The sequence below is a fragment of the Eleutherodactylus coqui genome, chromosome 1 (assembly GCF_035609145.1).
Source record: "Eleutherodactylus coqui strain aEleCoq1 chromosome 1, aEleCoq1.hap1, whole genome shotgun sequence".
NCBI lineage: Eukaryota > Metazoa > Chordata > Amphibia > Anura > Eleutherodactylidae > Eleutherodactylus > Eleutherodactylus coqui.
Window position 1 is genome coordinate 296237837 of NC_089837.1, and position 15579 is coordinate 296253415.

General features: G+C 43.9%; 1 protein-coding gene across 2 annotated transcripts in view; it reads right to left on the reverse strand.

The window, feature by feature from the left end:
• The window catches only part of DNAJC8 (DnaJ heat shock protein family (Hsp40) member C8), a 62793-nt gene extending 50818 nt beyond the window's left edge, over positions 1 to 11975 (reverse strand). Inside the window, exons 1-3 of one of the 2 annotated variants that reach the window (XM_066573656.1) lie at positions 11835 to 11975; positions 3966 to 4067; positions 2921 to 2977 (exon numbers count right to left, since the gene is read on the reverse strand). In XM_066573656.1, coding sequence (XP_066429753.1) covers positions 2921 to 2977; positions 3966 to 4067; positions 11835 to 11903 — 228 coding nt within the window. In that variant the 5' untranslated portion in view covers positions 11904 to 11975. Of the gene's footprint in view, positions 1 to 2920; positions 2978 to 3965; positions 4068 to 7330; positions 7529 to 11834 lie in introns of those variants that run through there. The other variant, XM_066573649.1, reaches the window with a different exon arrangement.
• Between the last annotated feature and the right edge of the window lie 3604 nt (positions 11976 to 15579).

The window sequence follows — 15579 nt, forward strand, 5'->3', positions numbered from 1 at the left end:
AAACAAGACACACAACCGCAAAAAGATCATTTTCTGCGTTTGTGCCACATTACAGCCATGTTCACACGGGGTGGATTTGCCATGCGGACTTGGCAAAGCGGCATTTGAAGCAGCAAAGTGGATGAGATTTTGAAAATTTCATCCACATGCTACTGAAAAAAAAAAAAAAGAGAGACCCAGAGTAAAACTAGTGCATTTGACACCATGCCACATAGAAAGCTGATATATAAAATGGGACAGCTCGGACTAAGCGAAAACGTGTGTATTTGAGTAAAGAACTGGCTCAGAGACAGACAGCAGAGGGTGGTAATAAATGGTTCGTACTCTGATTGGCTGACCGTCGCTAGTGGGATGCCACAGGGTTCAGTATTAGGCCCCATTCTGTTCAATATATTTATCAATGACCTGATAGAGGGGCTGCACAGCAAAATATCAATATTTGCAAATGATACAAAATCATACAAGATAATTGATATAAAGGAGAACAATGTACGGCTACAGAAGCACCTAAATAAGCTGGGGCCTTAGGTAGAAAAATGGCAAATGAAGTTCAATATTGATAAATATAAGGTTATGCACATGGGCAGGAGAAATAGATGTCACAAATATACACTAAATGGGGTACTGTTAGGGAAAAGTGATATGGAAAAAGACCTGGGGGTACTAGTGGACTGTAGATTTAACTGGAGCAAACAATGCCAGTCAGCTGCTGCAAAAGCAATTGAAGGGTTGGGGTGTATTAAAACAGATATATGGGCGAGAACATTATTCTTCCACTATATAAAGCACTTGTCTAACACTTACTCTTAGTGTAAATAGTGTGTTATAGTTGTTAGATAGCTTATTCCATACGTATTTTTCTGGAGTCAAAGTTTTTTTCAAAAAAGTGGAGCTTTAATCAGATTATTCCATCTATCAATCCATCAACGCGTTTCTATGACACCGAACATACGTGTCATTTCATCAGGATGGAAATTATATCATGTTTGGCTTATTAGAGCCTTTGTTATACTCTGAATCTTTATTTGTGTATGCTCCAGTCCACATTAAGTGGCATACAGCTTACTATATTCGAGTTTGTCTAGATATTAAGACCACACAGTCCGTACTGATAAAGACAGACCAAGATTAAGTGTATCAGATTACATTCACTAACAGGTGTTAAATCAAGACTGCCTGCAGGTTGTTCCAGCTGATCACTTATTTATCCTCATCAAACCCACATTTACGGGGTATACACGGATGCTAAGTCAATCTTGCTAACACTGTCTGTACTGATAAAGACAGACAACCAAAAAGTGTGACAGCCTATGTTTACTGACAGGCATCAAATTGAGAATACCTGCAGGCTCATTAGGCTGAACACTAATCTGTCCTCACTACAGCCCACATTTCCAGGACATTCAGAAACAAAAAGCCCACATTTATGGGGCATATAAAGTCAAAAAAGCCCACATTTACAGGGCATCCAAAGTCAAAAAGCCCTCATTTACGGGGCATGTAAGAGTTGATACTCTAACCCAAAATAGGCATAGATTACAGCCACGCTGGCCGTGATGTTTATATAGCAGCCACCCTGGCCGCAATGAGACAGAGCTGGTCCGTGGGATTAGTGTTCAGCCTAATGAGCCTGCAGGTATTCTCAAATCCACGGGACGTCAATTTTATGACCGTTTGCACTGCAGAATCCACCTCTTAATGGGGATGGAGGGGGGGGGGGGGGGGATCCGCACCAAAATCCCTGTTAAAACAGTGTCAAAATCCTCGTTGTTGTGGACATTCTGCAGTAAAGCCACCCAGTGAACATAGCCCAAGGCTTAATTAGTGCCTCTAGGAAGGTATAAAAACAATTTGGAAGGAAATTCGAATTGGACTGTTCAGTTCAGAATGAGGAGAGGTGTAATGAATAAAATAAAAGTTATGTTGAAATTGTCCCCATAAGACTATATACAATCTGCTCAGCTCCTCCTGCCTTAAACAAGATGCCTGCAGTTTGGACAGAATGTTCGAGCAGACAGATTCCTTTTAAGCCAGCTCTATACAAAGTCTGTGCACATCCGCCATAAGTATATGGCATATGTCATCAATGGGTTAAAGGGAATCTGTCAGCTCAAAAATTCTGTCTAAACTACAGGCATGAGGTTATGGAGCAAGGGGAGCTCAGCAGATTGATATATAGTTTTATGGGGAAACATTCAGTATAACTTGTACTTTATTCATTTCAACTTTTGCTTTTATTGGAATGCTTTCAGTTTAATTTTGGCTCTTCCTCAGTGTCTGGATACTATAAAGGCATTCATACAGGTTTGTTACATACAGAAGATAAGTTTTCATAACCAGTTCTCGGGATCCTATTCTGGTCCTTCGGCGACAAGCTTTAGAAGCAGAGCCAAAATATATATATTATTTACACACACACACACTTACACACACACACACACACACACACACACACACACACACACACACACACACACACACACACACACACACACACACACACACACACACACGGCGGAAATTAATTGCAAAGAGGCACAGTCACGCCTTAAGGATCATGTCAGACATATTGCTAAAAGTAGACATCTTTTGATGAAGCAGAAGATTTTTGAGGATGGGGAAGCTGGGGGTTGCTTTCTGGCCTCTATAATTTAGGCACAGGAATCATCAACTTATGTGGCAGCATTGAGAAGCCCTGATAATTCTTTTGTTTGGACACAGCATTTTCATTCCCTTTAAGAAATGAATCAGTGCAGATAATAAGGTGGAGAATCACTTTTCACAAGCTTAAAATTAGCTAAACATACATGCAGTGTATTTAGAGATGTAGCTCTACTGCAGGCATTTAGTTTTGGTGGAAATATTTCATTTTACTATAGGTCACAACACAATATAAAATCCATACAAATATATAACTTACCTGCCGGAATCTTTTTTTAATTTCTTCATCTGTCACTTCTGGATCAATCTGTAGCACCTACAAGGGGTGAACAAATAAATCCAGGTAAAATTAGCAAGGTGACCATCTAAGGGCAAGGCTTCCCTAAGTGGTTCCAGGTGACTGAAAACCTTGTCAACATGCTGTTCTACCACGAATCAGCCTAGTTTTCAGACTGATAGCCTATAGCCTCAGAATTTTGCAAGCGCATAGCTGATTTCACCCATAAAACCGTGCGTCCATTAATAACTTTGAGAAGTGCACCAAACAGTGGCAAGACCACATGGTGGTGCAGTTGGAGGGGAAAAAAAAAAAGGTGAGGACTATAGAGTTTTCAATAATTAAAGAAACAGAAATCACCTTGCTATATAAAAAAAAAAACCCTGTTTACTACTTTATTTTCCGTTCTCTATATTCAGGCAGCTTTTGTTCTGTTTGCCATTGCCAAGTCGAGGGATGTACCTAGACCGGCTCTGTCCCACACTGAGATGAACGGAATATACAGCCTGAAAATGAAAGCTTTAATAGGCAGCTGAGTGCGCATATGTCTAAATTCAAGATAAGGAACCTGGTTGGTTCACTTTAATGATAGGTAACTCACTGGCTAAGGTCGCTTTCACACAGCTGAAAAACTCATGTGAAAGTTGTGTGTTGTGAGACGCGTGAATACGAACCTCATTCTTTTGAAAGGAGTCAAATGCCCTCGCATGACGTGCGATGTGCATGCGAGTGCGATGCCAGGTTTCCAACTGAAATCAATGGCAAACTCTTTGGATCCTCTATTGCACAAGAAACTTGCGCAAGAGGAACGGAATTTCACAGAAGCAATGCAAGTTTCTTTCTTTCCCTGAAGATCGCCTCGCATGCATGCGTAAAATGCAGGTTGCCGAGAGTGATATCAGGCAGACTTTCTAAGCCAGATTTCACACTCGCTTGTGTGTAGCTAGCCTAAGAAAAGCTTTTTGCTGTGAGGTGACAATATATAACCAAAAAGAGTCATTGAAAACCTGGACTAGATGAAGATTACCTCAAAAGGATTCAGGTTGAAGTATGAGGATCCAGGCCTTGTCAGCCTCTCTATCTGCTGCTTTGGGGTAAGCACCGAGTCACGTTTTTCAATTTGTTTAACCTGCATTAAAAAAGGAAATAAAGGGGCAAAACAAATAAAGATAACCAAACGGATAGTGCACTCTCTAAGTGGTTGTCACATTCATTTGAAAACCTAACCAATTCCATAGCGCTGTTCATATGAAAAAGATTTATGTACATTATAGAAGATAAAATAAGTACAATAAACATGAACCAATGGTCGTGTTACACGGGCTGACAGTTGGGTAAACAACTGCATGAAAGCCGACCTCACCACTAAGGTCATCAGCGCTCGTGCAGAGCGTTCACACTGACAGACTTCACCGCTGGATCGTGGGCTTCTCGCTCAGCGCTTCACCTTCTACGTGAAGTGCTGAGCGGGGACCGTTTACACGGAACAAGAAAACAGTGAAGGTTTTTATGCTGACTTAAAGGGGTTGTCCCGCGCCGAAACAACTTTTTTTTTTTTCAATAGGCCCCCCGTTCGGCGCGAGACAAACACAAGGGATGGGTTAAAAAAAAAAAAAAGTTTAGTACTTACCTGAATTCCCGCTCTGCGGCGACTTCTTACTTACCTTACCAAGATGGCTGCCGAGATCTTCACCCACGATGCACCGCAGGTCTTCTCCCATGGTGCACCGTGGGCTTTGTGCGGTCCATTGCCGATTCCAGCCTCCTGATTGGCTGGAATCGGCACACGTGACGGAGCTACGCGATGACGCGTAGAAGGGGGCGGAGCCAGAACACCGCTCGTGCCGAGACCCAAGAGAAGGGAGAAGACCCTTCTGCGGAAGCGCGTCTAATCGGGAGATTAGATGCTGAAATTAGACGGCACCATGGAGACGGGGACGCCAGCACAGGGAAGGTAAGTGAATAACTTCTGTATGGCTCATATTTAATGCACGATGTATATTACAAAGTGCATTAATATGGCCATACAGAAGTGTATACCCCCACTTGATTTCTCGGGACAACCCCTTTAACCCCTTAATGACACGGCCTATTTTGGCTTTGAGGACCAAGCGATTTTTTGGTATTTTTCCATCTCCATTTTTCAAAAGCCATAACTTTTTTATTTTTCCGTGGACGCGGCCGTATAAGGGCTTGTTTTTTGCGTGTCGATCTGTAGTTTTTATCGGTGCCACTTTTGGGTATATAGACAATATCGTAAAATTTTTTTATTTTTTTTTAATGAAAACAGGGAGAGAAAACGCATCAATTCTGCCATAGATTTTTTTTTTTTTTACAGCGTTAATCATGCAGCATAAATGACACACTAAATTTTTTCTGCGGGTCGGTACGGTTACAACGATACCACAATTGTTATATTTTTTTTAGGTTTTTACACTTTTTTGCAATAAAACCCCCTTTTTTTTGGAAATCTTTTTTTTTTTCTCTATAGCTGCATTCAAAGTCATGTAACTTTTTTATTTTTCTATGTACGGAGCACTATAAGCACTTAGTTTTTGCGAGACGAGCTGTAGTTTTTATTGGTACCATTTTGGGAAATGTACGACTTTTTTGATCACTTTTATTGCATTTTTTGTGAGGCAAAATGCTAAAAATTAGCATTTTGCCTCTGTTTTTTAGCGTTTTTTTTAACGCTTTTTGTCGTACAAAATAAAAAGCGTGTTCAACTTTTTGTACACGTCGTTACGGACGCGTCAATATCCAATATGTGGGGTTTTAGTTTTTTTTCCCTTTTTTTATGCTAATATTAGAAAAAGCATAAAAAAAGGGTTTTTTTTACATCTTTCTTTTTTTTACACTTTTCTTTTCTTTTTTTTTTATACTATTTGAGTCCCTCTGAGGGACTTACATAACTGTGCCTATGATCGCTGTCATAAGGCATGGCAGAGCTACTGCTCTGCCATGCTTTATCGCTTGTACAGCGATTATAGGCACAGGCAATACAGGACGCCAGTGTCTGGCGTCCTGTTGCCATGGTGACAGGCCGGGCTCTTGCGATGATATCGCGAGAGCCGGCCGGAGACACACAGGGATCGCGATCCCTCTGTGAACGCTTTCCCTGCCGCGATCTACTTAGATCGCGGCAGGGAAGGGGTTAACAGCGGCGGGCGCATCCACGATGTCCCCTTGCTGTTGGAGCGGGACGCCGGCTGTGACTGACAGCCGGCTCCCGCTGCGGGATAGCGCGGGATCTTATGTGATCCCGTGCTATCTCCAGGACGTACCGGTACGTCCTTTTGCGGGACGTAACGGTACGTCCTGGAGCGGGAAGGGGTTAAAGTAAACGATAATGAATGGCGAACTAATTGTGAGCAATTGTTTTGCATTTACACTGCACGATTATCACTTAAATGTGTTAGTTTGAAGGAATTTTAAGTGATAATTGCCCATGAGCGAGTAAAAAACTGGCACAGATGAAAGAAAACCCTACAGAGAACTTTCTTCCCCATCTTGAATTCAATTTGAGGTTTACAAATGGAAAGATGTGTGTGTGGCATCCAAATGGTAGAAATGTTTGCCAGAAAACAGCGGTGTGCGTCAGGTTTATGTAACTTAACATGATAATAAATAACACAGCGATTTTTCTTCTGCACAGACAATGTGAAATATGGTGTTATTCCAAGCAGAACATGTTGAGAGCGTCCCAATATCTGGTGGATGAAGCACACGTCATAGAAGATATCGACCAATGCCACCCAAACAGGCTTTTCATTTGCCACAGGGCAGTCGCCAAACTTCTTTGCAAATTCTGAAAAATAAGTTCGGTTATCAAACTGAAAGTTGGAGAAGCAAACACTGCTATTGATACAGAAAGAGTATCTGCTGTTCTGGCCTCATTCAGCAGCCTGCAACATAGCACTCGTGGTCTGTCTCAGAATTGTGGGGTTAGCGGTGCCTCAATTCACCTCATTGTCTACCCATAAGCAGCTCCTTACAAAATGCAGATGCTGCAACACCTGAAGGAGGACGACCCAGATGGTCAGATAGAACTTGCAGAAGAGGTGACAGCGCAACTCCAGATAAACCTCGTTCTCCCTTTTAGGTGCTGTTCAACGCTGAAGTAGATTTGGCAGAAAATTGGGAATTACGCTGTGGACAATAGGAGGCCTGTTTGGGTGAAGTCTTCTACGATAATACATGTGCTTCATTCACCGGAAAACAGGACGATCTTCACATATTCTGCTTGGGATAAAGCCATCACTCACATCACCTGTACAAAAATAATAAGAGATATATATATTAATTAATATATATCACTGTTTTTCCATTAGAATGAATAACGTTGCATGTACATGAAGCGCACCATCTTGATGTGTCGTACACATACAGTACCTGCCCATGTGAAAAACTAGCGTTGAATCCAGGATGACCACCATGTTCGTGACACAGCCCGTCAGGTTTCTCCCTTCCTCCACTGCGCGTACCTAAAGTTGGATCACCATCTACCAAATATATGGACGCTCCGTTAGTTTTAAGCAAGTTAACAGCCATATAACATGAAACCGGTTTGGTGGATGGTGATCCAGTTTTAGATACAAGCCATATCTAAATATATATTTTACAAACTTAATGTGCTTTTAACACAGAGTCCTACATACGGGCACTACTAGGATAAAGCTGTGTGAGGTTTGCACAAGCATTGTTTAGAATGCCCTTAATTAAGTTTTGCTCTCAGTACACACAATATATTAGTGTGATTATTTTTATTTATTTTTTAAGAGAATCATTATGGATTTAAAAAATGCTCTTTTTTAAAAAGTAGTAAAACAAAACAAGTATAGAAATTTGGCATTGGGGTAATTCTAATGACCCACAGAATAAAGAGATAATCAAAAATCAATGGCACAATCCTCACCCCCTCCCCCTTAACAGTTTTTTAAAGGTTTTAAATACACTGTATGGTACATAAAATCAGACTATTAAAAATACAACTTTTCCTGCAAAAAACAGCCCTTCTACAGCTATGGCAAAAGAAAAAGCGGCGCAGCTTGTCGGAACTGCTGCCGCTGGGTGTCCGCTGTAAGAAACAGCCGGCACCCGACATTCGGTCCCTGCACAGAATGGTGTAATGCCATAGCATTACATCATACTGTGAAGGACAGATTGTTCGTATCTTGCAAAGTTCATAACTCAAACGTTCGCAAGTTGGGGACTATCTGTACAAATAGGTCTTGTCTTGAAAGTGCTAAGCTTGAAACTGTACAACCCTTCACATGTCTATAAGAAGGAAACAGAAGAGCCCTTGATAAGTAGACCCACTCTGTTGGACCGCTTTTGTCATAAATGCCGGAAATAAATAGCATGCTGCTCTATTTTTTTCTGTTAAAAAGCACAGAAACTCTGATGCAACCCGTTCTAGTCAATCGCTTCTGTCAGGTGTCAACGGTTTCTATGCTTTTGATAGATCCATAGCGGAGTAGTGAGCAGACGCTTACCTGAGTTCCCTTGTCTTGGCCATATGTGTGGTTAATGTGTAGGATGGACATCAGATAGTCATGCTACCGCTGTCACTTAGGCACTGTTCCCACATGTTTTCTGACTACTCTGTGGGATTGGGTCAAAAACACCCTTCCCACTCACTAGTGAAACAGACATCACTCTGGTGCCCGTTTTACAAGGGTCCAGTTTGGAGTATAGATTAGAGCAGTTGGATATGATATTCTTGACTCCTATATAACGGAAACAAAAGGAATTCATGTCAAGCAGACACTAAAGTGGCTTCCATTTCACTAATGACAGGGAATGGTTTCGTTTTGGTTCCATCACGATGCTGAGATGGACTCCCACAGCAGAAGCGCTCCCTTAGTGAAGAGTCTGCGACCGTCACAGCTGCTTCTTTTTTAGAAGTTTAGTATTCAACGCTAAATTGGTGTATTTTGTCAATCCTCCGACCTCTGCCTAATCATTAAAGGGCTCTTCACGTTAGGATTTTAGGATCTGTGAAGGGTTTCTTTTAATTTTAAAAAAAAGTGTATTCAAATGTATTGCTTGATACACCCATTACAAAAGTAGGTCAAAAGGGCAGTCAATGGAACACAGATGGAAACACATGGCGATACATTTCTATACGTTTAATATACCATATATACCGGCGTATAAGACGACTTTTGAACCCCGAAAAATCTGCTCTGAAGTCGGGGGTCGTCTTATACGCTGGTAATACAAAAAAAAGAAAGTGTAAAAAATAAAAAAAATCATTACCTCCCCCGGCGTTCTGCGGCGCTGCTGCAGGCTGTCGCTCCCTCCTGGTCCCTGGCAGAGCATTGCTTTCTGGACGCAGGGCTTGAAATCCCCGCCTCCAGAAAGCTAATATTGTGATTGGCTAACACACGCTGTCAGCCAATCACAGCCATTCAATGACATCATTGAATGGCTGTGATTGGCTGAAGGCACGTGTGTTTTAGCCAATCACAGCCATTCAATGATGTCATTGAATGGCTGTGATTGGCTGACGGCCCTGCGTCCAGAAAGCAATGCTCTGCCGGGGACCAGGAGGGAGCGACAGCCTGCAGCAGCGCCGCAGAACGCCGGGGAAGGTGAGTAACGATTTTTTTTTTTTGCTCCACTGTATTCCCGGCGTATAAGGTGACAGTTGGGGGGTTGTCTTATACGCCCCGTCGCCTTATACGCCGGAATATACGGTATATGCTTTTTATCATGGGTCTTAAAAAAAACAAAAAATAAATAAAAATTTAACTACAAAAAAATAACCACTATATTAAATGGGTTATACCAGGATTACAAGTTATTTCCTATCCACAGGGGCACTACTGAGACTGCCACCAATCCTGAGAACCAGGGGGGGGGGGGGGGGGGTCCCCATGTCCTTGTTTTTCTCATTGCGAAATTGCTTCTCCTACCCACAGTGATGTTACAGAAAATGGCGTGCTGGCCGATCATGCAGTCGGTGATCCATGCATCTCAATAGGGCTGAAGGAAAGCTCAGCAATCTCTTCTATTGAAAACAAATGCAGCAACGTTCTCACATGGCCAGTGCTCCATTTATTCTTCTCCTCACTGAAGGTTATGCAGTAAGGTTGGGGGATGCGGGACCACCATTCTCATGATTGGTGTGGGTCTTAACAGTGACATCACTACTGATCAGCAAGTTATCTTATCCTTTGGATAGGAGATCCTTTGTAATTCAGGGACGGCCCCATAAGGAAAACAAAAGGGATTTAAAGCCCTTCAGTCCTGGAGACACAAAGATGGCTGCACAGCTTCTCTGACTACTGACGCACACTGTACATTAGTATGTACTGCTACTCTAAGATACTACATGCTGCTCTGACTGGTCAGCACTGCTCGTGTGGACAGCACTGGTTAACAAACCTGGTGTATAGAGTCTAAAGGCCCATTTACAAGGAGCGATGATCTCTCAAACTACAGTATGAGTGACAGCTTTGAGCGATCATTTTGCATAAACTATTAAGTAGCTACTCAGCAATTAAGTGTGCAAAAGAAGCCTTGGCTGAATGCATTTAATAGCCAGAGGGCTCTTATCTGCTTTCAGCTCCTTTGTTTTCCAACAGGTTAAATAGCTGAAACAAGGCTATCAGCACTACCCGTGGAGAACTCAGCGTGCGGTCCTGATAAGACTGTACAATGATTTTTAGGCTGGCTTGAATTTAATGATCAACTAGCAGTGCACGATGGCCGCAACGATTATTGATCATCACTCCCCCAAATTCCAAAACAAAAAACAAAGGTGCATTTAGACACAATGATCGCTTAAAAGGTGACTTTTGCTCTGCTGGTGGGGCTGACAGCTGAGACAATGTTATCAGCGGTCCCCGGGCAGAACACAGCGTGCGGTCCTTCTTATCGGCTCTTCTGCTGAAAGACGGATTTTAAGCGGAACTGATATACATCGTTCGGCAGAAAACTGAAAGATGGGCACATATACACGCAGCGATTATCGCTCAACAGATGGCTTTTGAGCGAAAATCGTTGTGCCTAAATAGGCCTTTACACACTAGGTTGAGTGAATGACCCCTAAAGGGGGAAAGGTGGGGGGCGTTGACATGTTTAGCTAGTTATTTTTGCCCCACTAGTTTACTAGAATATCACAATCCTTTTTCCATTCTTCTAATACACTGCTATACTTCAGCATTACAGTGTATTATGAAGCCCCGCTGAGCCTCATAAGCCACCATAGCAGTCAGAGCATATCCAAGCTGCCAAGTGCCACAGCAACACATTGGGACCCTGCGATCACATTGCGGGGTCCGATGGGTGACAGAGGGCGCCCCCTCCTGCCAGACTTTTACATGTCATAGTCACATTGACTGGGCATTCAGAGGACTAAACTGTAGAGATTCGAGGTTTCTCCGACTGCCGCTGTTTGAGTAGACGCCAGGCTGTTAACCAACAGGTGAGCATCAGCTCCCCCTGGCACAGGACACCTGAGCCAGGCATCTGATGCCACACTGCAGAAAGGCAATACCAGAATGAAGCCATTGTAGACAGACCTGTGGGAGGTTAAGGGGTTAAATGGCATGTTTGTATAGGTTTAATGTATCTGAAACCCCTAAGGCGGGCAGCGCCTCAGGACAAGGAGGAAGAGGACAAACTGCTGTAATGGGGGGCAGTGCTCTGACTTCTAAGTTCTCCCTGCACAGCGCCACCGTGGTCATCTGGCTGTGCAGGTAACTGCAGGCTGACTAGTCGTGGGGACTCTGTGAATGTATCCATCATATAAAAAGACCAAGAGAAGGCTGCACAGGTGCCACAACTCCACACAGCAGTCCCCGTCAGGACTACACGACACGATGACATGTCCCTGCAGCTATGGTCACCACAGACAAGCTCCATACTAACCCGACAACTACATTACCTCAGTATAAAACACAGAGAACGCGTCATCCACCGCCACAGACGGCCCGTCAGCCCCGGGAGCCGCCATTTTACCGCCGCAGACAACTCTCGCGTGATTACGACGCCTTGGCAGGGATTCCCGTGCTGCGCGCGCAATACGTGCTCTGACGTCACTTCTGGGCCGCCGGCGTCACGTGGGGTGTCCGTGCGTCGCGGGGTAGTGATGTCTGTAAATAGGGCAGTGGAGAGGAGCCCACATGTGTGACTGGAAGGCGGGCAGTACAAACAGCTGACCAACCTGTACTGTCCTTTCCACCACCAGATGGCGCTGTAACACAGAGGCTGGTGTAACAGCCGAGTGGGCTGAGCTAATGTTTCTGTAACACCTATAGAAGTTAATGAGAATTAGGCCGCTGTCAAACACAGCAGCAGCAGAATGCCTCGATTTTGACCGCCATTTTCAAATGCACTTAACAGTGTTCACAGCGCTTTTTAACGCCTCTGTAGGCTTCCCGCTGTCAGCGCTCCCCGGACTCTAGTTCCTGCAGTCTGGTCAGGTGCGGCCACTACAGGTCGCTGGAATAGGGGCAGCGCTGATGATGAGAAGCCTTCGGAGGAGATGAGGAGGAGCGCCACATAGTATGAAATCAGTCAAAATCCGCAGCAATGGTACGAATTTGACTGATTTTTGGATGCAGAATTTGCTTCTTGTCTTTTTTTTGAACTGGCTCTGTACTTTTTATAAAGGCGGAGGTAAAATCATGCATCGTGATGAGGCCCCACCCCTGATCACACCCCCTTGTCCCACCCCTGACCACACCCCTTTGTCACGCTTTAACCCCAGGAAAATATGGTCACCTTATTTGAGCTGGTTAGAAACATGCCCGGGGACAGACAGGCTGGGGTCAACCACCTTGCCTGATCTTGTTTGACAGATGAGTCTATCATAGATCTGTTCACACGCAGGACGTTCCTGTTCTAATGAGAGAGGATGTTGGTTTGGATGAGACAAATGTGATCTTAGGCTCACAGCACAGCTTCAATGGATGAAGTGAGTAGGCCCAGCACTTTCATGGCATAGCAGATAGAGCGTCTCTCCAGAGCTATCCAAGATGGACTGTGGAGGCCACACAAACATCTGAGGGTGTTTCTTACCAGACTGGAGTAAAGTTTTTTAGTGTCCCCTAAACCAGAGGAATAACAATTCTGGCATTTTCAGTAAGAGTGTTTTCTGATTGGCGCTTTTTTTCTCAGCAGAGATGGCCTCCTGATTTGTTCTATATGCACTCTGTCGGCCAGAGAAATGGATTGACTGTGGTATTTAAAGTGTTAACAATCGTGATCAACATGAGTGCTGATTGCCGCTGTTAGAAACAGCCAGCACTCACATTGTATAGAGCAGGATCGACCCCCGAATCGCCCTTCATATAAACCCCACACGAGCAGGACGTAACTGTATGTCCTGTGTCGCTAAGGGGTTAAAGATGCAACAAATTTGTTACAAATAGTGCAACTTCTAGAATATCCTCCAACTAATAGTCTGGGAAACATTCTACTGAAATCACAAAAACATTAAGGCTAGGTTCACACGGGGCGTATTCCCGTCGGAAATCTCCCGGTTTGGCCGCAGCAAAAACCGCGAGATTTCCGCCGGCGGCTTTCAAGCGGCCTGGCCGCTCGCTTTTCCGTTGCGGCTGGCGCTCCCATAGAGGAGAGCGCGGCTGCGACAAAAATAAACGTAAAAGTAAATAGACATGCTGCATCTTCTGAAACCGCGGCTGCGACAGCCGCGGTTTCAGCCGGACTTACCGCAGTGGATTGGCCGTCCCGTGTGGACGAGATTTCTGAGAAATCTCGTCCACATGGCTGGCTAATCCTGAGATTAGCGGCCGCGGCGAAATTCCGTGCAGCAAAACCGCGGCAAATCCGCCCTGTGTGAACCCAGCCTTAATGTTCAGACTTTTTACTTCTACACTTGATTCTCACTGTGATCATGCTACCTGCATTACCTGTCAGTCAGTAGTAGACAACGGCCACACCAATAGCATAAGGTGCTTAACAAATGCCTGGCGAGCCTGCTCAATCTGTAGATGGGGCAATGGAAGAAGAAGGCTCTCAACTCTTTTGGGTCTATAAGTAGATCTTACGACCCATTTAGACAGGATTATCGCTCAAAAGCCATCTTTTGAGCCATAATCGTTGTGTGTAAATGTGTCTATCTGCCGAACGATGAATTTAAGTTCTGCCTAAAATCCATCCTTCAGCAGAACAGCTGATAAGCAGGACCACATGCTGTGTTCTGCCCAAGGAGCACTGATTACAGCTGATTGCATTATATCAGCTGTTCTCAGCTGTCAGCCCCGCCCGCAGGTGGTCTGTTCCCTAAAATACAGCTCCTGACGGCTTACATGCTACTAATTGGTACTAATAGGCATTAGTACCAAGTAGTAGTTTATGCAAAATGGTCGCTCAAAAGCCATCTTTTGAGCGATCATCTTTGTGGTGTAAATGCCCCCCAACATCCTAAAATCTGTTCCTTGAACATTAGTGTGAACAGAGAGAACATTTTGCTCCCAAACTTCAGGAAATGGTTGCTGTGTAAAATCAGACAGGTCATCCAAAAATATACCAAATCCAGCACAGCGGCTCATGCAGGATGATAAGCCTGTTGCATCTGTAGATATCTCTGTCCAACTCCACACAACCAGTGGTCGATTTTGCCCAGTAAACCTCCCCCCATTATGTCTAGAGCTGTGCTTTTTCCTTTGGGATACCGGACTTGGCATCTAAAAGAAAAAAATTCTCATTATTTAGGCACTGTGAACCGAAAACTAAAAAGCGTTTCAACATCATATAATTATATATCTTTATAGAATAGTAATTTTATATCTTAATAGTGTAAATAAAAGCGCTAGAATCTCTAATATATGTAAGGCTGGATTCAGACGAACGTATAGCAGCTCGGTTTTCACGCCCAGCCGATATACGGTGTCTCTCTCTGCGGGGAGGGGGGGGGGGGAGCCTGGAAGAGCCAGGAGCAGGAACTGAGCTCCCGCCCCCTCTCCGCCCCTCTGCACTATTTGCAATGGGGAGAGGCGGGACCGGGGCGAGGCCAATTTACGGAACTTAGCCCCACCCCCGTCCAGCCTCCTTTTATTGTAAATAGTGCAGAGGGGCGGAGAGCAGGCGGAGAGGGGGCGGGAGCTCAGGTCCTGCTCCTGGCTCTTCCATCCTCCCCCCCTGCAGATAAGGACACCGTATATCGGCTCGGCGTGAAAACCGAGCCGATATATGTTCGTCTGAATCCAGCCTTAGATAGTAAATAGCTAATTACAAAGATTTATTGCCCATTAATATAGGAAGATGAATTCAATGAGAGTAAATCTATTCCAGAAAAAATTGCGCTACTTGATGCGTTAGTAATAGATTTATGATGGTAGACAAGACATATGGAATAGATGGGTACAGAGATAAATAACTTTTCCTTTTTCCATACTCCTGTTGATTCACCTTCATTGATTAAGATTGGTAATTGTTGAAGGAACACTTGTGTGGGATTGTTGTCCGGTTTCTTATAGTAAATTAGAGTCCAATAGTCTCTCTATAATAAAAATTAGCAGAAATGCCATTATGAGCCTGCTATTCTGCTTATGATTGGATAGTTGTAGTCTTTACAGTTTTTAAAGCTTGACAACACAATATTATGAAACGTGTCAAAGGACCTTTACTTTCTATTGGATAGGAAGGGTTTTTTATTTTTTAAA